Source organism: Erythrolamprus reginae, chromosome 1 (assembly GCF_031021105.1).
Source record: "Erythrolamprus reginae isolate rEryReg1 chromosome 1, rEryReg1.hap1, whole genome shotgun sequence".
Classification (NCBI taxonomy): Eukaryota; Metazoa; Chordata; class Lepidosauria; order Squamata; family Dipsadidae; genus Erythrolamprus; species Erythrolamprus reginae.
This window is the reverse complement of record NC_091950.1, coordinates 418,105,664-418,128,047: the sequence shown is the minus strand read 5'-3', so window position 1 is coordinate 418,128,047 and position 22,384 is coordinate 418,105,664. Positions and strand designations below refer to the sequence as shown.

Sequence of the window (22,384 nt, the reverse complement as noted above, 5' to 3'; positions counted from 1 at the left end):
AGCCCTGGGGATGCTGCAATGGTCTATAAGTGTGAAAAACGGTCACAAGTCACTTTTTTTATTAAAAAAAATGTTTTTCAATATGCTGTTATCATTTTGAATGGTCACTAAATGGTTTTATAAGTCAAGGACTACTTACAGTTTGCATTAGGCCTCAAGCCCACCATACTATAGAATAAGATTCAGGTAATCCTTGATTTTATTTATTTATTTATTTATGTATGTATGTATGTATGTATGTATGTATGTATGTATGTATGTATTCATTCATTCATTCATTCATTCATTCATTTATTGGGATTTATATGGTTTTATATCCCAGGACTCGGGGCGGCTTACAACGTATCAAAACAGCATAACAAATACATCTAAAAATCAAATTAATATGGCTAAAAAAGACATTAAAAACTCCAATATAATTTAAAAGAAAACATTCATCACCATTCACTCACAAAACATACTAAACACACTTTGGTCAGGGGGCTAAGATCTAATGGCCCAAAGCCTGGCGGCATAAATAGGTCTTTAAACTTTTACGGAAGGCGAGGAGGGTGGGGGCAGTGCGAATCTCTGGGGGGGCAGCTGATTCCAGAGGGCCGGGCCCCCCACAGAGAAAGCTCTTCCCCCGAGCCACGGCAAATGACATTGTCTGGTTGACGGGATCCTGAGAAGGCCGACTCTGTGGGACCTGACCGGTCGCTAAGACTCATGTGGCAGAAGGTGGTCTCGGACGTAATGTGGCCCTATGCCATGTAGGGCTTTGTAGGTCATGACCAACACTTTGAATTGTGTTTGATTTATGACAATTAAGTTGGGAAATATGGTCATAAGTCGTGTCCATCCTTAAGTAGGTCACCGGTTGACTGTGCTTGACTTTATTTTTGGTCACTTTTTTTTCAGCAAAGTTTGAACGGTCACTAAATGAACTTTTGTAAGGCAAGGACTACCTGTATTACCTGAAGTCTGCACTTCTATTTCTACTAGTTTTTTTCCTCATCATTCCTATCACCCATTTCTTCCTACTTAGGACTGTATGACTGTAACTTGTTGCTTGTATCCTAAGATTTTTATTAATATTGATTGTTTCCTGATTGCTTATTTGACCCCTATGACAATCATTAAGTGTTTTTTACCTCATGATTCTTGACAAATCTATATTTTCTTTTATATACACTGAGAGCATATGCACCAAAGACAAATTCCTTGTGTGTGCAATAACACTTGGCCAATAAAAATTCTATTCTATTCTTTTGATGAACTTATAAATCTCTGGGAATTATTAATTACCTAATGATTAATTAATTAATTTCGTCCAAGTAGCTGAAGCGACCACAGAAACTGACCTGAAGCCCCGCCCCCACACAGCCTCGCCCCCCAGGGCCGTCCTTTCACGGCGACGTCCCTAGCTCTGCCCACCGCGGCAACGCCTCAGACCCCGCCCCTCTCCGCAGCGCCGCCCCTGTTGCCCTGGCGACCAAGTTTTCTAGGCCTGCTTTCCTCCTCCGCCTCCTCCGGCCGGCGTGGCCACTCCTCTTCCTCCACGGAGCCGGTAGTCGGAGGCAGCTGGTCGTCGCTCGCTCCCTCGCTCGGTCGGTCACTCCGTCGGAGACTGGCGCTTGGTCGGCCGCCCTCGCGGCTGTCATGGCGGTGGAGGCGAGGCCCGGGCCTCCCGGACAGGCCTCGCCATGAAACTCCGGCCCGCTATGAGAGGTGCGTGGCAGCGGGGGACTTACCGGGCGGGAAGGGCCTCTTAATTGCGAGGGCTCGGCTGCCCCTTCTCCACATCCAGGCCGGTTGGGGACTGCAACACCCATCCTCCCCTGATATGGCGGGAGCGAGGAAAGAGTGGATGGAGGGAGGCCACCGGGTAATCTCACTGTAATCTAAACCTGGGTTTTCCAATCTTGACTCCTTTAAATTGGGGGGGACGGGACGACAAGTCCCAGAATTCCACAGGCACGATGGCTGGGGAACTCTGGGAGTTGACGTCCACCCTACACTCACCCAACCCTTTAAAGTACGCTGGCTGGGGAATTCTGGGAGCTGTAGTCCATCTTAAACCTTGCTGGCTAGGGAATTCTGGGAGCTGTAGTCCACCCATCTTAAAGCTTGCTGGCTGGGGATCCTGGGAGTGGAAGCCCTCCCTCCCTGCCCTTAAAGTATGCTGGCTGGGGATCCTGGGAGTCGAAGTCCACTTTTAGGCCAAGATTGGAAAACACTGGTCAAAATTGGGAAATCCCCTAGTCCTCATGGAGGTCATCAGCTGCCCACTCATCACCACCCATTAATGTGTCCAGATGTGTCCTTGAAATGACCAGGAAGTGGCTTCAATGCAGCCTGACTTTTTATTCGACTTGGTATTCTAATGAATTAACTTTTTCAGAGGAGCCCAACTGTGTGTTTTGTTTGGAAAGAGGAATTTTGTGGCCAGGACCTGTCTGGGCTCTGCCCATGCTTAGGGGTACTGTAGTTCCTGCTGCTCTGGTTGCGTCAGTCATGCCCTGCCTTTCAAAACAGGATTGGGGACTGAGCCCTGGCACTGAAGGGGATACATAGAATTACTATTATTAGGTGTTCTGTTGTCATAATGAGAGCAGTGATTAATCCCTTTCTTCAAAAAAGACTTAATTAAATTAAAAGCTTAATTTCCTTTTCCTGCAGTGAATTGTTGGTTGTGTAAAACTGGGCTAAATACAGAAAGTCCTCAATTTATAACCATTTGTTTAGTGAATGTTTGAAATTACGACGACATTGAAAAAAATGTGTCTTACAACTGTCTATGGATACTCTCGGTCATCCAGGTCATAGTTGTCCCAAAGATGCTTTATTTTTCAAGAGGCAACAGGGCTTCCTTGGTTTTTCTTTGAAGACGTTTCGCTTCTCCTCCCAGAAGCTTCTTCAGCTCTGACTGGATGGTGGGGAATGGAAAGATTGATACTCCTTGTAGACAGCTGGTCATTTGCATCCTTTTAGCACAGTGGTTCTCAACCTTTCTAATGTCGGGACAGGCGGTCCTCGACTTATGTCAGACTTCCCTGCCATCCCAAATATCCTGGGATCTATGACAATTTGCAACAGCCAAGTCTCTGCAGGACACGAGTTACAGTTTTTCTCAACCTTTCTAATGCCATGACCCCTTCATACAATTCCTTATGTTCTGGTGACCCCCAACCATAAGTCTAGTCCCAATTCTCCCAACAGAGCTTTAAGTTGATTGGCAGGAAGGTCTGAGGGACACCCCCACTGTAAACTCCTGATTGGTTGGATTGTACAAATATGTTCCAAGGTACCAGAATAGAAGTTTTAGTTCCTAACACCAGGGGAAATTTGTCTTTTCCCATGCTCTTATTAAGTGGCCCCTGTGAAATGGTCGTTCGACCCCCAAAGGGGTCCCAACTACCAACCCCCAGGTTGAGAACCACTATTTTAGCAGATTGTTAATGTCACCAGGAGGTTTATCTGTGTTATCAGGTACCGATTAGGTAACATCTTCAAAGAAAAACCAGCAGCCTCCAGTTACCTCTTGAAAAAAGCAGCTTTGGGTGACTTATGGCTGTTTATCACAATTTACGATTGTTGCTTTGTCCCTTTGGTCGCATTATTATTTTTGTTTTCCAGTAAAAGATTTTTATTTTTCCCCACCATAAAGTAAAACAATATACAGTGGTACCTCTACTTAAGAATGCCTCTACTTAAGAACTTTTCTAGATAACAACCGGGTGTTCAAGATTTTTTTGCCTCTTCTTAAGAACCATTTTCTACTTAAAAACTCGAGCCCAGAAATAATTTCCAGGAAATTTGAGAGTGGCACGAAGGCCCGGCCAGTTTCCTGCCATTCCCCCTGGGTTTCTCTCTCTGGCGCAGTGTAGGGGAGGCAGCCTCGCGCTGGATGTATGGGAGGCGCGTGCTCCTCCTCGCCTCTTCAGAGTCCCTCTTTTTTTTTTAAGCCTTAAAGTTTTGGATTTTTTTGATTCCCCTCACCTTCTTCCTTCAGCAGCGACTGTCCTCCTCCTCTTCTTCCTCCTCCTCCTCCTCCCACCCAAATTCTGAGCTTTTATTCCTTTCCTAATGGGTTTGCATGCATTATTTGCTTTTACATTGATTCCTATGGGAAAAATTGCTTCTTCTTAAGAACTTTTCTATTTAAGAACCTGGTCACAGAACGAATTAAGTTCTTAAGTAGAGGTACCCCTGTATAGTTATAAACACAACAACAATGCTTAAAATCAATCATATATAAACTTTTCTATTTACTCCCTCAATGGGGGCTCTTATCTCTCACTGTTTAAAATTTTCTATTAATTTTATTTATTTATTTATTTATTTATTTATTATTTATTAATCAGATTTGTATGCTGCCCCTCTCCGCAGACTCGTTATACAACATTATCAGTTCTTAAAAATCCTCTCCGTCTTACTATAAAAAGTTACATTACATCAATGCAAAGAATAATAAAATCTCTTATCTAAATTTTAATATTGTATCATATAGCTAATTAAAAATTCTATTCATATATATCTTTAGTAAAAGAAACTATTCATAATATGTCACCCACTTCAAAAAATAAAGTTCTATATATTTAAAATCTAAACAAAGTAAATTTTGTGTTATGTTGTTATATAGTGCTACCACCATTTCTCATTTTTGCCATCTGGCTTTCAAAGTTTAAATCAAATTCTCATGTTTCAATTTTTCCCAAATTAACCAGTTACTAATACATATCTCTTAGTTTTCTATCCAATCATAAAACTTCCCCCAAATTTTATAATAACCCGAGTCTTGTTTATCTTTTAAGTTTCAAAGTCAATCTCCTCATCTCTGCATAAACCATAATTTTTCTCAAAACTTCCCTTTCCGTTGGTATCCTATTCAATTTCCAACATTGTGTATATACAATCCTAGCTGCTGGAATTATATGTATAATTAAATATGTCTTTTCTTTATCAAAATTATCTGGTAAGATACCCAGAAGGTATATCTCGGGTTTAAGATCAATAGTTTTTCTTAAAATCTTCTGAATCCAATGTTGAATTTGTGTCCAAAATTTACGTGCTTCCAGACAAGTCCACCAAATGTGATAGAATGAGCCAGGTAACTCGCTGCATTTCCAACAGTTCATCAACAAATTCTGAAACATTTTAGCTAGCCATCTATAAAACATCTTGTACCCATTTTCCTTAAATGCAGTTGACATTGTCATTTTATAGTTTCTCTCCCATAATTGCTGCCAGCAATCTATATCTATTGTATGGCCTATATTTCTCATCCATTTTATCGTTGTATCCTTAACCTGCTGAAATTCTAATTCAATCGATAAAATGTATTTGTAAATTTTAGAAACATAGAAACACAGAAGTCTGACGGCAGAAAAAGACCTCATGGTCCATCTAGTCTACCCTTATACTATTTTCTGTATTTTATCTTAGGATGGATCTATGTTTATCCCAGGCATGTTTAAATTCAGTTACTGTGGATTTATCTACCACGTCTGCTGGAAGTTTGTTCCAAGGATCTACTACTCTTTCAGTAAAATAATATTTTCTCATGTTGCTTTTGATCTTTCCCCCAAACTAACTTCAGATTGTGTCCCCTTGTCCTTGTGTTCATTTTCCTATTAAAAACACTTCCCTCCTGGACCTTATTTAACCCTTTAATATATTTAAATGTTTCGATCATGTCCCCCCTTTCCCTTCTGTCCTCCAGACTATACAGATTGAGTTCATTAAATGCAGTTGACATTATCATTTTATAGTTTCTTTCCCATAATTGCTGCCAGCAATCTATATCTATTGTATGGCCTATATTTCTCATCCATTTTATCGTATCCTTAACCTGCTCAAATTCTAATTCAAGCGATAAAATGTATTTGTAAATTTTTTTGATCAAATTAACATCCTGACCCAATAAGATTTGATCTAATTCTGTTTTTGTAAATTAATACCTTCTGTTTAAACTTCTTTCTCCAATCTTGATTGTAACTGTAAATACATAAACCAATCCAATTTTACGCCTTGTTTTTCTAAATCTTGAAGTGTTTTTAACTTCAATGACTGTGTCATTATATCCTTGAATCTTAAAATATTAGTCCAATTTAATCTATTGGGCTGCATTAATACTTCTGTTATCAATATCCAAAATGGTACTTTTGAGTAGTATTTCACTTTCATCTTTTCCCAAATTGCCATCAACGAACTCCTTATAATATGTCTCTGAAAGTAACTACCGTATGTATGTTCTTCTTCTCCTACCACATAAATGCATGCCAACCATTTTGGTCACATTATTAAAATTCAGACGGCTGGTGACTGGCATGTATTTATAATGGTTGCAGTATCCTGGGATCATGTGATCCCCTGTTGGTGACCTTCCAGGCAAGCAAAGTATTCTAGTCCAACCCTCTGCTCAAGCAAGAGGACTAAGTGGATAGTTTGATTTCACAGAAGTTTGATTTACTTGGAGTTACATTGTGTTGTTTAAGTGTTCCCTTTATTTTTTTGAGCAGTGTATATACATTGATCTTATTTCGGTTTCTCTTTTTTTTTTTACCCTTCTAACCAATCCTCTTTCTTTTAGTTACAAATTTCTATTCTCTTTTGAAAATAAATCTTTATTTTCCTTTTTTGCAACAAGTCATAGAACCTGTTCCAACATTCATAATATTCTGATTCATCTTTGTTTTTTATCTCCATTGTTAGTTTGTCCATTTCCGCACAAATTTTTTTCTATTAAATCTTCCTCCGTAGGTATATTTTCATTTTCCCACTGTTGAGCAAAGACAATTCTCGCCGCTGTCATTATATGTAAAATTAGGTATATATGTTTCTATGTTTCTATTTGACATTTCCCGTACTTTTCATGTGTTATTCCCAATAGGAAGAGTTCAGGGTTGGGGTTTTTTTTTTCCTGTTTTCCTTTCTAAATTTTTTATGCCTTCCCTATCCCCCTGGAGATCCTCCCGAGGGCGGAAACAGCCCATTTGTGGACTTCCAGTTGACCGGAAGGCCTGGTTTTTTTGCTCTCCCCAGACTTCAGAGCCTTTGTAAGAGCCTGGGGAGGGCGAAAACGGACTTGATTTTATTTTATTGGATTTTATTGGATTTGTATGCCGCCCCTCTCCGTAGACTCGGGGCGGCTAACAACAGTAGTAAACAGCATATGACAATCCAATATAAACAGTTAAAAACCCCTATTGTAAAACCAACATACATACAGACGTACCATGCATAAAATTGTAAAGGCTTAGGGGGAAAGAGTATCTCAATTCCCCCATGCCTGGCGGCAGAGGTGGATTTTAAGAAGCTTACGAAAGGCAAGGAGGGTGGAAGCAATTCTAATCCCCCCCACCCTTCCAAGGCCTTTCAGAGGCCAGAAATGTCCCATTTGCCAATTTCCAGCATTGTGTGCTAAGAGCTGGGGGGTGGGGCGATGTGCACAAGCATGGGGAGAGGGCTCCATGCCCGCATGTGTGTGATGCCCCCGCACTCCCCTCCCTTTTGGCACGCAAATCAAAAAGTTCTCCATCACTGCGCTAGGGCTTATTTTCAGGGAAACATGGTAGACCTTCCACCCCTAAGCGAAGCCGGTTCTCTTCTGACTGTTTGTTTCTTCCTCCTTTCAGGAATCATCACACCCCGATCCAAACCTTGGAAGCCGGTCGCCCCCCACTCCGTACCATGCAATCCAACTCGAACGTTCGGCACAGCGGACTCAACAACGGCCACAGTCACAGCCCCACCGGCCAGGGCCCTCACGCCACCAGGTCTCCGGGAGAGGAATCTTGCCAGCACGGAGGGGACATTCACATCCAAATGACCTCAGCGGTCGGAGAGCCAGAGGCCAACGCAGGCTCCCGGCAACATTTGCGGTTGGGGACTCAGAGCCGGCCCCACGGCCAAATGCCCGGCGAAACTAGAAGTGGTCACTCCAGTGGTTCAGCCATGGAGGAGCAGAGAGACAGTTCTCTCTCGGAATTTAAATACCTCCTGCAGTGGCTGCACAAGAGCATCCCGTACATCCTGATTTTGTCCATCAAAATTGTCATGCAACATATCATTGGTAGCGTATCAACCTACTGGTGTTTTGGAAACGTCAAGGTGGTTTTTTTAAAAAAAGTTGTTATTTGCAAGTGATAAATGAGTTGGGTGTGGATCAGTCTGGACTTCAAGACCGGAAGTTTTGGACTCCCAAAAAGATTGAAATTCTGCTAAATTCGACATCCTCTATAAACGAAGCAGATCAATTCGATTTCCATCTCCCCCCCCCCCTTGATTTTCATCATTTTGATATATGGTTTAAGGATTTTGAGACCTTCCCAAGTGCTTCAAATCACGTTGTTTCAACCACAAAGGCCAATAACTCACTTTTAAAATTAGGCATAGATTTAAACCTTTTTTAACCTTTAAAAGATTCAATTTAATTCAAATTATTTGCCTTATATTCCACCCAATCCCCAGTCTAGGTCAGGGGGTCCCCAAATTTGGCAAGTTTAAGATTGTGGACTTTAACTCCCAGAATTTTGGGGAGTTGGAAGTCCACAAGTTTTAAAAGTTGCCAAGTTTGAAGACCTGTGGTCTAAATCGGTGGTAGGCAAAGTTGGCTTTTCTATGCCATGTGGACTTCAACTTCCAGAATTCCTGAGCTAGCATGATTGGCTCAGGAATTCTGGGAGTTAAAGTCCACAAGTCATCAGTGGTAGTTAAAATGATGGAGACTCTACTCAAAAAGAGGATAAATCAGCACCTAAAAAACAATAACTTGTTGGACCCAAATCAGCATGGCTTTACTGAAGGCAAATCATGTCAGACTAATCTCATTGATTTCTTTGACTATGTCACAAAGGTGTTGGATGAAGGTGGTGCCGTTGATATTGCCTATCTGGACTGCAGCAAAGCCTTTGATATGGTTCCACATAAAGAGCTGATATATAAATTAGTGAAGATTGGACTTAATCCCTGGATAGTTCAGTGGATTTCAAGCTGGCTGAAGCATAGACATCAGAGAGTTATTGTTAATGGCGAGTATTCTGAGCAGAGACAGGTTACAAGCGGTGTGCCACAAGGGTCTGTTCTGGGTCCTATTCTTTTTAATATGTTTGTGAGTGACATAGGGGAAGGTTTGGTAGGGAAGGTTTGCCTATTTGCCGATGACTCTAAAGTGTGCAATAGGGTTGATATTCCTAGAGGCGTCTGTAATATGGTAAATTATTTAGCTTTACTAGATAAATGGTTAAAGCAATGGAAACTGCAGTTTAATGTTTCCATATGTAAAATAATGCACTTGGGGAAAAGGAATCCTCAATCTGAGTATTGCATTGGCAGTTCTGTGTTAGCAAAAACTTCAGAAGAGAAGGATTTAGGGGTAGTGATTTCTGACAGTCTCAAAATGGGTGAGCAGTGTGGTCGGGCAGTAGGAAAAGCAGGTAGGATGCTTGGCTGCATAGCTAGAGGTATAATAAGCAGGAAGAGGGAGATTGTGATCCCCAAATCTGGTGAGACCACATTTGGAGTACTGTGTTCAGTTCTGGAGACCTCACCTACAAAAAGATATTGACAAAATTGAACGGGTCCAAAGACGGGCTACAAGAATGGTGGAAGGTCTTAAGCATAAAACGTATCAGGAAAGACTTCATGAACTCCATCTGTATAGTCTGGAGGACAGAAGGAAAAGGGGGGACATGATCGAAACATTTAAATATATTAAAGGGTTAAATAAGGTCCAGGAGGGAAGTGTTTTTAATAGGAAAGTGAACACAAGAACAAGGGGACACAATCTGAAGTTAGTTGGGGGAAAGATCAAAGGCAACATGAGAAAATATTATTTTACTGAAAGAGTAGTAGATCCTTGGAACAAACTTCCAGCAGACGTGGTTGGTAAATCCACAGTAACTGAATTTAAACATGCCTGGGATAAACATATATCCATTGTAAGATAAAATACAGGAAATGGGTATAAGGGCAGACTAGATGGACCATGAGGTCTTTTTCTGCCATCAGTCTTCTATGTTTCTATGTCATAGAAGAGCCCACTTTGCCTGCCTACCCCTGGTCTAGACAGTTCTTTACTTATAACCGATTGCTTAGTGACTGTTTGAAGTTATGATGAATCTCCCCAGATTCATGGGCTTTGGTTACATTTTGTGTGCTTGATGCCCATCCCCCATTCACAGAATCCCGCAGTCAGGTGACCACAATTGAGATTTTTTATTTTTGCCAGAAACCAGTATTTCCTTCGGGTTTCCAGCAAAAAAACCCAAACTCCTTTTCCAGAGAGTGGATTTACTTTATGACCATTGCATTTGCTTAACAAACACCAGAAAAATATAATAAAACCAGGGTTTTATGATATAAGTAAGGATTGGCACAATATACGACCATAATTCCTGATTCAATGGTCGTAAGTGAAGAACTTCCTGAATATTATTTTATACAGTCCTCAATAGCAGTTTTTTAAATGATTGTTCAAAGCTACCATGGTACTGAAAAAAGTGCCTTATGAATGACTATTTTTCACACTTAATGACCATTGCAACATCTCTAGGGATTTGATTGACATTTGGATGCTTGACAACTGATTTCATATTTATGACGGTTGCAGTGTCCTGGGGTCATGTGGTCCCTTTTTTGTGACTTTCCACGGAGGAAACCAGATTAATTTAACAACTGAGTTATTCACTTAACTGCTGCCATTCACTGAACAACTGTGGCAAGAGAGGTCGTAAAGTGGGGCAAAACTCACTTTAAAAACTTGTCACTCAGCAACATAAAATTTTGGCTCAGTTGAGGTCGTATGTGAAGGACTCCCTATAGTATAGTGGGCTTGCTTGAGGCCTAATGCAAACTATGGGCAGTCACAACCCTCAGCTTAGTGTCTGTTCAAAGTTACAACCACTCTTAAAAAGTGACTTACGACTGTTTTACACACTTAATGGCCATTACAGCCTCCTCATGGTCACAGGATCAAAATTCAGACGCTTGGCCACTGACTCATATTTATGACGGTTGCAGGGTCCTCTGATCCCCTTTTGTGACCTCCAGACAAGCAAAGTCTATGGGGAAGCCAGATGTACTTAAGGAGCATGTGAACTACCGTAAGAACTGCTGTGATTAAGAACATAAGAGCCCTGCTGAATCAGGCCAAAGCCCATCGAGTCCAGCTCACACAGTGGCCCACCAATTGTCCCTGGGGATCTTGAGTAGAAAGAGAAGGCAAGACCCTCCCTTTCCCTTGACCCCCAACAAGTGGTACTCAAGGGAATCCTGCCTGCCTCAACCAACATAGAGGCAGCACTTGGACATCCGTTTCAATAACCACCGATACACTTGGCATCCATGAATCTGTCTAATCCTGCCTTGAAACTATCAAGGCTGACAGCTGTCACGGCCTCTTCTGGAAGTGAATTCCATAAACCAAGGACCCTCTGGGTGAAGAAATATTTCCCTTGATTTGTCCTCACTTTCTTACGTATGAGCTTTAGGGAGGGCCCCCTTGTCCTAGTATTGTGTGATAGAGAAAATAATTTTTCTCTATCCACCTTTTCTATCCCATGCATGATTTTATACACTTCGATCAAGTCACCCCTTAAACACCATCTTTCAAGGCTGAAGAGACCAAGGCGTTTAAAAAATTCAGTGCCATGGTAGCTTTGAACAATCACTTAAAAAACTGCTATTGTGGACTGTATAAAATAATATTCTGGAAGTTCTTCACTTACAACCATTGAATTCACTTAATTGTGGCAAGGAAGGGGGTAAAACTGGGCCAAAACTCACTCGCCGACTTAAATCCTTTTGCTTCTGTCTACCCTAGAGAAGATCATTCCTTTTCTGGGGAGTTTTTATTTTTAAATGAAATTGGGATCTGGAAAACCCACTTTTCAATCTCTTTGAATAAGTCGTCCCTGCTTATTTTAGGGCTACCTTGAATTGTGGCACCCAAAACTGATTTTATAAACTATGCGTTACAATCAGATAAAATGGTTTCTCCTGCTCTGCTTCTGCTCAGACTAAACCGGTGATGGCAAACCTGTTTTGGTTCGCGTGGCAAAAGGAGTGTGTGTGTGTGTGCTAGCATACGTGCACATTCCCACAGTCCTTCCCTTCCCCCACATGCAGGCAACTGCCCCGCGCTGCCCCCCGCACATGCGCACAGGCCTTTCTGAAGCTTGGGGAAAAAAATGCCCGAGCGGAAAAACCGGAAGTTCGGGAAAATGCACTCTCGGTTTTCCCATGGTGCTATTTTTGGCACTCAAAGCTTCCCTGAACTCTCCAGAGTGCCAAAAACAGCACAACGGCAAAGCGGAAGTGCGTTTTTCCGAACTTCCGGTTTGTCCGTTGAGCAATTTTTTTTGCCTCCAGGGCTTTAGGAAGTGTCCAGAGGACGAAATGGCCTTTCCCAAGGCTGAAAATCAGGTGACCAGGACACACAGGTGCTCTGGAGCTGAAAATGACTAAGTTCAGGTTTGCCATCACAGGACTAAACCAAAACCAGGAGAAAGCCCTAAGGCCATGATTTATTTATTTATGTATTTATTATTATTATTATTTTATTTTCAAATTTTTATTTTACAGACAACAATAAAACATGACAAAGTGTCCAAACAACAATTACATAGTTATAAAATAAATCATTTTTGATTCCCAGGTCATTGGATTCATAAGAGATTATACAGTTCCATAAGTCCTTATGAGAAATTCCTTTCATCAGAAAATTTATTTTATTTATTAATTGGATTTATTTATATGGATTTATAATTGGATTTATATCCTGCGCATTTCTGAGGACTTGGGACAGCTTACAACATATAAAAGAAACAATGCAAAATTACCTAAATCCAATTATTTTAGACTAAAACTAATGATCTAAAACCCAATTTATTTAAAAAAAACAGCCACTCTCATTTTGGCAAATCAAAGATGCACTTTATTCATTGGCCGGGGCTGCTGTCTAGTGTCCCAGTGATGGCGAAACTTGTTTGGCTCAGGTGCCAAATAACGTGCATGCCGATGCCCACACCCATAATGCAGTCTCCTCCCCCATAAATGCGCACAACCCATGCGCTTCCCCCCTCCCCGTCTATGAGCACAAGACTCACTTAAGCTGTGGAGCTGTCCTACTTCAGATAGTTCCGGCCAGGACCATTTCTCCAGAGAGGGGCGGCATACAAATCCAATAAATAAATAAATAAATAAAATTCTTCTGCATCCGGGAAGGCTTTCCTGATAGGCCTCTGCAACCGTTAGCAGAGATCTGTCAATGTACTTTCCTTATACAGTGATCCCTCTATTATCGCGAGGGTTCCGTTCCAAGACCCCTCGTGATAATCGATTTTTCGCGATGTAGGGTTGCGGAAGTAAAAACACCATCTGCGCATGCGCGCCCTTTTTTTCTATGGCCGCGCATGCGTAGATGGTGGAGTTTGCGTTCCCTGCCGCCCACGCAAAGGGGAAACCCCGATTCGGCTACTCGCTGCTGCTGCGCTACCGAGCAGATAAGCTGCTGGGCGGCCGAAGGAACCTTCCCTGGGTCTTCCCCCTCTTGCTGGCGGGCGGGCGAGCGGCGGGCATCAGCGAGGAGCCGGGGTTTCCCCTTTGCGTGGGCGGCTGGGAAGACCCAGGTTGGGGTTCGGGGGGGTGCTGGGAAGCCCCCCAGGCCGGCTGCGACCTTTTAAAACAGCCGCGCCGCTTCCCAGCTGAGTCCTGAAGCCAAACGCGGAAGTTCGCCTTTGGCGTTTGGCTTCAGGACTCAGCTGGGAAGCGGCGCGGCTGTTTTAAAAGGTCGCAGCCGGCCTGGGGGGCTTCCCAGCACCCCCCCGAACTCGGGGGGGGTGCTGGGAAGCCCCCCAGGCCGGCTGCGACCTTTTAAAAGAGCCGCGCCGCTTCCCAGCTGACTCCCAAAGCCAAACGCGGAAGTGGTGTTTTTTTTAATTAATATTTTTTTTAAAATCGCGATATAGCGTTTCACGAAGATCGAGATCGCGAAACTCGAGGGATCACTGTATTGGGGCAAATGGGAAATTTACAGAGTCCTTGACTTACAACCACAATTGAGCCCAAAATTTTGTGTTGCTAAGCGAGGCAATTGTTTAAGTTCATTGCGCCTCATTTTGTGACCTCTTTTGCCACAGGGAATCACTACCGCTGTCAAGTGACAATTGTGCAGTCATTAAAGAAACCAGGCTTCCCCCATTGCTTTTGTTTGTCGGAAGCCAGCTCGGGAGGTTTCGTAAACTACTCAAGATTCACTTATACCACCAGGCATGGGAGAGTTGAGACACCTTTCCCCCAGGCTTTTTTATACTTTGTTTTATGTTTGGTATGAATGTGCTGTTTGGTTTTTAAAAAAAATAATGATAGGGTTTTATATGTTTTTTAATATTAGATTTGTTGCACTGCTATATTGTTTTTATTACTGTTGTGAGCTGCCCCGAGTCTTCGGAGAGGGGCAGCATACAAATCTAATAAATAAATAATTTTTTTAAAAAATCACGTGACCCCCACCAGGACACTGCAAAAGTCATGAATAGAATAGAATAACAGAGTTGGAAGGGACTTTGGAGGTCTTCTACTCCAATCCCCTGTTTAGGCAGGAAACCCTACACCACTTCAGATGGTGATCCAACATCATCTTAAAAAGTTCCAGTGTTGCAGCATTTACAACTTCTGGAGGCAAGCAGTTCCACTAACTGTTCTAATTGTCAGGAAATGTCTCCTTAGTTCTAAGTTGCTTCTCTCCTTGTTCAGTTTCCACCCATTGCTTCTTCTACCCTCTAATGCAGTGTTTCCCAACCGTGACAACTTGAAGATATTTGGACTTCAACTCCCAGAATTCCCCAGCCAGTTCTAGATTGTTCCGGTCACACCACAAGGATAGTTGTTCAACTTCCCGTCTGTATGCGGGTTCATCATTGTCTCGAATGAGTCCGGTCACTGTTGTATCATCTGCAAACCTCAGTAGTTTAACCGTCTTATTAACTGAGGAACTGCAGTGATTCCCTTAACAAACGTGGAGACAAAAGGAGCAAACTCACTTGACAGATTTCTCTTAACGACATAAATTTTGGGCTCACTTCTGGTCATAAGTTGAGGACTACCCATATTTTCTATTTTCCAGCCCCCCCCCCCCCCCCCAAAAAAAAAAAAAGTAAAAAGAGGAACAGAAGGCCTGTTTGGATTTTTGGCTCTTTGCTTCAACTTGAAGTCCAGTTTCCCGGTTTTAAAGGGAACAGGGAATCCATCCTTTTAATGCTATTTCTGCCCTTTTCTCCTCTGTTTTATGTTCTCTGTCTCCAGTAGACAAAAATAGAAAAGGAGCCTCCAGGATTTTTTTTAAAAATTTGCCCTTTTGTTGCCGTAAAACATTATGTAATTCTTGCTTAATTTTGCCATTTGTTTTAAAGAAATTTGGGTTCGGTGCTTTCTTTTTAGTTTTGCTTTTTTTGTGTTTTGTTCTTTTCCTTTTTTTTTGTTTGTATAAATTGACCCTTTTTTCCTAACAGGCATTTCTCTGGGAATTGGGCTGCTCACAACTTTTATGTATGCAAACAAAGCCATTGTAAATCAGGTTTTCCTAAGAGTAAGTATCCATTCCTCCTGCACAGTTGTAAGTATTTATTAAAGCTTCATTTTGCTCCGGAGATCGATGCAAATTCTGGAGAGAAATCTAGAGTCTCAGCTTTTGTTCTACCAGGATATAAAATAGCATAGATTTTTTTTTTAAAGGCTTCCTTTTAAAGATGATGTTAATTTAATTTGCTCTGGAGATCGATGCAAATTCTGGAGAGAAATCTAGAGTCTCAGCTTTTGTTCTACCAGGATATAAAATAGCATAGATTTTTTTTTAAAGGCTTCCTTTTAAAGATGATGTTAATTAAAAAAAATACTGACCTGGGTCATCTTAAATTAACACATTGAGAAATTTCAAATTAAATGCATGCAGACCACTGGATGACAGATAGTCCTCGACTTACAACCGTTTGTTTTATTGACCATCCCAAGTTTGCAACAGCACTGAAAAAAGTGACTTATGGCTGTTTCACTTTTACGACCATTGCAGCATTCCCCATGGTCACACGATCAAAATTCAGGTGCTTCGCAACTGTCTCCTATTTACGACGGTTGCGGTGGTCACATGATCCCCTTTTGTGGCAACCTGACCAAGAAAGTCAACGGTGGAGCCAAATTCATTCCACAATTGTGTCAGCTTCAATGATTCGATTAATGGCAAGGAAGGTCGTAAAATGGGGGGAACACTCGCTTAACAACTGTCTCATTTAGCGACGTAAATTTTGGGCCCAATTGTGGTCGTAAATCAAGGACTACTACCTTTATTTCAATAAACTAATTTAATTTTATAGATGAAATATAGAGTCAGATTGTTCTAATGGTTAAGATAATAGTCTAGAACAGGGATAGGCAGAGTTGACTTACGGACTTCAACTCCCACAATTCTTGAGTCAGGATTGAGAAGGATTTAGGGGTGGTGATTTCCGACAGTCTCAAAATGGGTGAACAGTGCGGTCAGGCGGTAGGGAAAGCAAGTAGGATGCTTGCCTGCATAGCTAGAGATATAAAAAGCAGGAAGAGGAAGATTGTGATCCTGCTATATAGAGTTCTGGTGAAACCACATTTGGAATACTGTTTAGTTCTGGAGGACTCACCTACAAAAAGATACTGATAAAATTAAACAGGTCCAAAGACGGAATACAAAAATGGTGGAAGGTCTTAAGCATAAAACTTACCAGGAAAGACTTAATGAACTCAATCTATATAGTCTGAAAGACAGAAGGGAAAGGGGGGACACGATCAGAACATTTAAATATGTTACAGGATTAAATAAGGTTCAGGAGGGAAGTGTTTTTAATAGGAAAGTGAACACAAGAACAAGGGGGCACAATCTGAGGTTAGTTGGGGGAAAGATCAGAAGCAACGTGAGAAAATATTTTACTGAAAGAGTAATAATAATAATAATAATTATTATTATTATTATTTATTAGATTTGTATGCCGCCCTCTCCAAAGACTCGGGGCGGCTCACAACACAATAGCAATACAATATAGATACAAATCTAATGTTAAAAAATTGAAAAAACTAATTTAAAAACACATTATAAAAATGTTCTCTACTACACAGTCATACACACTCAGTAGTAGATGCTTGTAACAAACTTCCAGCAGACGTAGTGGGTAAATCCACAGTAACTGAATTTAAACATGCCTGAGATAAACATAGATCCATCCTAAGATAAAATACAGGAAATAGTATAAGGGCAGACCAGATGGACCACGAGGTCTGTTTCTGCTGTCAATCTTCTATGTTTCTATGTAACTATTGTTGTTTTTGTGGAGCTCAGAATCTGATTGAAATGGTCTATTTTGGAAAGCTATAAGCCTATAACAGAATAACAGAGTTGAACGGGACCTTGGAGGTCTTCTAGTCCAACCCCCTTATACTACCCAGGTCAAATGGATCACATGACACTCTTTAAACCTTGTTTTTAGCCTATGAAGCTAACAATTGACTGACACTTTCTAAAATTTCTTCTCTTGCAGGAAAGGTGCTCCAGGCTAAGGTGTATATGGCTGCTACTGTTCCTGATGGGCTCTTCCGTTTTCATCTATTACACCTTCTACTCTCAGTTACTTCATTACAGGTAATTCAACACAGACTCAACTCCCCATATTGGTACAGGCGGTCCTCGACTTACGTCAGACTTCCCTGCCATCCTAAATATCCAGGGATCTATGACAATTTGCAACAGCCAACTCTCTGCAGGACAAGAGTTACAGTTTTTCTCAGCCTTTCTAATACCGTGACCCCTTCATACAGTTCCTCATGTTGTGGTGACCCCCAACCATAATAGTGCCAATTCTCCCAACAGAGCTTCAAGCTGATTGGCAGGAAGGTCAGAGGGAAACCCCCCACTGTAAACTCCTGATTGGTCAGATTGCAAAAATATGTTCCAAGGCCCCAGAATGGAAGCTTTAATTCCTAACACCATGGGAAATTTGTCTTTTCTCCTGGTCTTAAGCGACCCCTGTGAAACAGTCGTTTGACCCCCAAAGGGATTCGACCCGCAGGTCGGGAACCACTGAGTTTATTTATTGATTGATTGGTTGGTTGGATAGCCCTACATGGCATTGGACCAGATTACCTCCGGAACCGTCTGCTACCGCACGAATCCCAGCGACTGATAAGGTCTCACAGAGTTGGCCTTCTCCAGGTCCCGTCGACTAAACAATGTCATTTGGCGGGCCCCAGGGGAAGAGCCTTCTCTGTGGCGGCCCCGGCCCTCTGGAACCACCTCCCTGCGGAGATTAAAACTGCCCCCACCCTCCCTGTCTTTCGTAAACTACTCAAGACTCATTTATACCGCCAGGCATGGGGGAGTTGGGATAGCTCTTCCCTCTAGGCCATTACAAGTCATGCATGTTATGTTTGTGTGTATGTTTGGTTTTATAATAGGGGTTTTTAGTTGTTTTTTATTATTGGATTGTACATGTTGTATTTATTATTGTTGTTAGCTGCCCCGAGTCTGCGGAGAGGGGCAGCATACAAATCCAATAAATTATTATTATAAATTATTATATACTGCTCATCTCTGAATTACACTAATATCAAAAAAATGGGCGAATAGAATCATTAAAAGATGCAAAAGGAGGGGCAGAATGAAATGTGAAGGGCAAAAATTAAATTAATTTTTATTTATTTCAAATAATTAAATGGACTTGTTAAATTGTCCCGCAGCTAAGTTGGCTGCAGCAAACTGGCTATGGTGTCCTATTCCCAATGTGCAGGTTGTCCTCAACTTATGACGGGAACCCCCCAAAAATGCTTATGATTTAGAACTAAATTTCTGACATCATCTTTCTGTCCCCCCCCCCCAAAAGTTACAGGATCTCCTCTTAGATGCCATAATTGAGCTCCAAATTTCTCTCACTGAGGAAGATCGTTGCTAAACGGGTTTGGCCCTGGTTTACAGCTATTAAGTGAATTCATTGCTATTGTTAAGTTTTAGTAACATGGTTGTAAAGTGAATCTGACTTCCTCTCTTGACTTTGCTTATTGGAAAGTCTCAACAGGGGATCACGTGACCCCCGGGGACACTGAGACTCATAAATACGACTCAGTTTGACAAGCGCCTGGATTTTGATCACGTGACCACGGGGATGCTACCCAGCTCCTAATTGTGACAAACGGTCATAAGTCACTTTTTTCAGGGCTGTTGTAATGTTGAACAGTCACTAAAGGAACTGTTGTAACTTGAGGACTACCTGTATTGGAGGAAGCCAATAAATGGCAATAGCATTTATCAATAGCACTTAAGACTTAATATATGGCTTCACAGTGCTTTACAGCCCTCTCTAAGCAGTTTACAGAGTCAGCATATTGCCCCCAACAATCTGGGTCCTCATTTTACCCACCATGGAAGGCTGGGTTGACCTTGAGCCTGGTGAGATTCGATCTGCCAAACTGCTGGCTGCTGGTGATCAGCAGAAGTAGCCTGCAGTACTGACTCTAACCACTGCGCCACCAAGGCTCTTAAAATACTAAAGGTGAATGATGATGATAATAACAACAACAACAGAGTTGGAAGGGACCTTGGAGGTCTTCTAGTCCAACCCCCTGCTTAGGAGGAAACCCTACACTACTTCAGACAGATGGTTATCCAACATCTTCTTTAAAACTTCCAGTGTTATAGCATTCACAACTTCTGGAGGCAAGTAGTTCCAGTAATTAATTGTTCTGTCAGGAAATTTCAATTTAATTTAATGTAATTTAATGTAATTTAATTTAATTTAATTAATTTAATAATTTAATTTAATTAATTGATTTATATACCGCCCAATCCTGTGGTACTCAGGACAGCTAATGTTCTAAGTTGCTTCTCTCCTTGATTAGTTTCCACCCATTGCTTCTTGTTCTACCCTCAGATGCTTTGGAGAATAGCCTGACTCCCTCTTCTTTGTGGCAACCCCTGAGATCTTGGAGCACTGCTATCCTATCTCCCCTGGTCCTTCTTTTCATTAAACTAGCCATGCCCAGTTCCTGTAACCGTTCTTCATATGTTTTAGCCTCCAGTCCCCTAATCATCTTTGTGGCTCTTCTCTGAATTCTTTCTAGAATCTCAACATCTTTTTTTACATCGTGATGAGCAAAACTGAATGCAGTATTCCAAGTGGTGGTCTTATCAAGACTTTATAAAGTGGTATTAACACTTCACATGATCTTGATAATCTGGGAGTGGGGAGGGGGTGAGAAACACAAAACAATTTTCCAACCGTCACTAAATGAACTGTTGCAGGTCAAGGACTCCCTATGAAATTATTATTATTTTTTCCCTCCATTTGGATTCCTAGGCTGTCTATATTTTTACAGTTGTGTCCCTTTAACGCAGAAGTCTTCAAACTTGGCAACTGTAAGACTTGTGGACTTCAACTCCCAGAATTCTCCAGCCAGCTGAGGGCTTATGCTTCAACGTTTCCAGGCTGGTTTTTGTATCCCATTTATCCTCCCCTTGTTTTTATTGTTTGTCTTCATAGCTTGATCCTTTTAAATCCTGCGGTGGATGCCCTGAACTTCTGGGAGGTCCTCTGGATTGTGGGAATCACGGATTTCGTTTTGAAGTTCGTCTTCATGAGCTTGAAATGCACCGTTCTCCTCCTGCCTTGTTTTATCCTGTCTCTTAAATCTAAGGTGAAGACACCACTCTTATTAATTGGATTTTAACTGAACTGTCATGCTCCTTTTGGTGGGTCATGCTCCTTTGCTGCCTTAACTCATTGCCAAGAGTGCCGGTATTGACTTGAAAGCAAGGGATGAGTTTGAAAGGGGCCATACAGGTGAGTCCTTGACTTGGGACCACAGTGGAGACCAGAATGTCCCCAGGGAGTTGGGCAACATACAAATTGAATGAATGAATGAACGAACGAATGAACAAACGAACAAACAAACAATTTAATTTAATTTATTATATTTGTATGCCACCCCTCTCCGAAGACTCGGGGCAGTTAACAAACGTCTGTTGCTCTCCTACAAAAACATAGAAACATAGAAGACTGACGGCAGAAAAAGACCGCATGATCCATCTAGTCTGCCCTTATACTGCTGTATTTTCTACTGTATTTTCTGTATTTTATCTTAGGATGGATAGATGTTTATCCCAGGCATGTTAAATTCAGTTAGTGTGGATTTACCAACCATGTCTGCTGGAGGTTTGTTCCAAGGATCTACTACTCTTTCAGTCAAATCATATTTTCTCACATTGCTTTTGATCTTTCCCCCAACTAACTTGAGATTGTGCCCCCTTGTTCTTGTGTTAACTTTCCTATTGAAAACACTTCCCTCCTGGACTTTATTTAACCCTTTAACATATTTAAATGTTTCGATCATGTCCCCCTTTCCCTTCTGTCCCCCAGACTATACAGATTGAGTTCATTAAGTCTTTTTATGCTTAAGACCTTTCACCATTCTTGTAGCCCGTCTTTCGACCCGTTCAATATTGACAAAATTGAACAGGTCCAAAGACGGGCTACAAGAATGGTGGAAGGTCTTAAGCATAAACGTATCAGGAAAGACTTAATGAACTCAATCTGTACAGTCTGGAGGACAGAAGGGAAAGGGGGGACATGATTGAAACATTTAAATATGTTCAAGGGTTAAATAAGGTTCAGGAGGGAAGTTTTTTCAATAGGAAAGTGAACACAAGAACAACGGGGCACAATCTGAGGTTAGTTTATTTATTTATTTTTTATTTATTAGATTTGTATGCTGCCCTTCTCCAGGGAAAGATTAGAAGCAAGGTGAAAAAAATATTATTTCACTGAAAGCGTAGTAGATGCTTGGAACAAACTTCCAGCAGACATGGTTGGTAAATCCACAGTGACTGAATTTAAACATGCCTGGGATAAACATATATCCATCCTAAGATAGAATACAGGAAATAGTATAAGGGCATGAGGTCTTTTTCTGCCATCAATCTTCTGTGTTTGTATGCTAAGCAAGAAAGGTTTTAAGGAAGGGGGGTTTTTTGACATGTGTTATGACTTTCCTTGCCACAGTTGTTAAGTGAATCTGGCTTCTCCACTGTTCGCCAGGTAATTTTCACACACACACAAACACATACACTGCAACCATCATAACTATGAGCCAATTACCAAGCATCTGAATTTTTCACCGATTGTTGGGATACTGCAACAGTTCCTAACTCTAAAAAATGGCCGTAAGTTGATTGATTGATTGATTGATTGATTGATTGTTAGAGTTGAAAAGGACCATGAAGGCCATCAAGTTCAACCCCCTGCCCAAGCAGGAACCCTATAGCACACCAGTCAAGTGGCAGTTCAGTTCAGTTTTTTCAGTGCCATTGTAACTTTGAACGGTCTGTGTC

At 41.5% G+C, this 22,384-nt stretch overlaps 1 protein-coding gene across 1 annotated transcript in view; it reads left to right on the top strand.

Moving 5' to 3' along the window:
* The first annotated feature begins 1,475 nt into the window (after window positions 1-1,475).
* RNFT1 (ring finger protein, transmembrane 1) overlaps window positions 1,476-22,384 on the top strand; it is a 33,886-nt gene continuing 12,977 nt past the window's right edge. Inside the window, 5 exon segments of the mRNA XM_070735296.1 lie at window positions 1,476-1,710; window positions 7,620-8,056; window positions 15,495-15,571; window positions 17,547-17,647; window positions 20,538-20,691. Coding sequence (XP_070591397.1) covers window positions 7,675-8,056; window positions 15,495-15,571; window positions 17,547-17,647; window positions 20,538-20,691 — 714 coding nt within the window. The 5' untranslated portion in view covers window positions 1,476-1,710; window positions 7,620-7,674.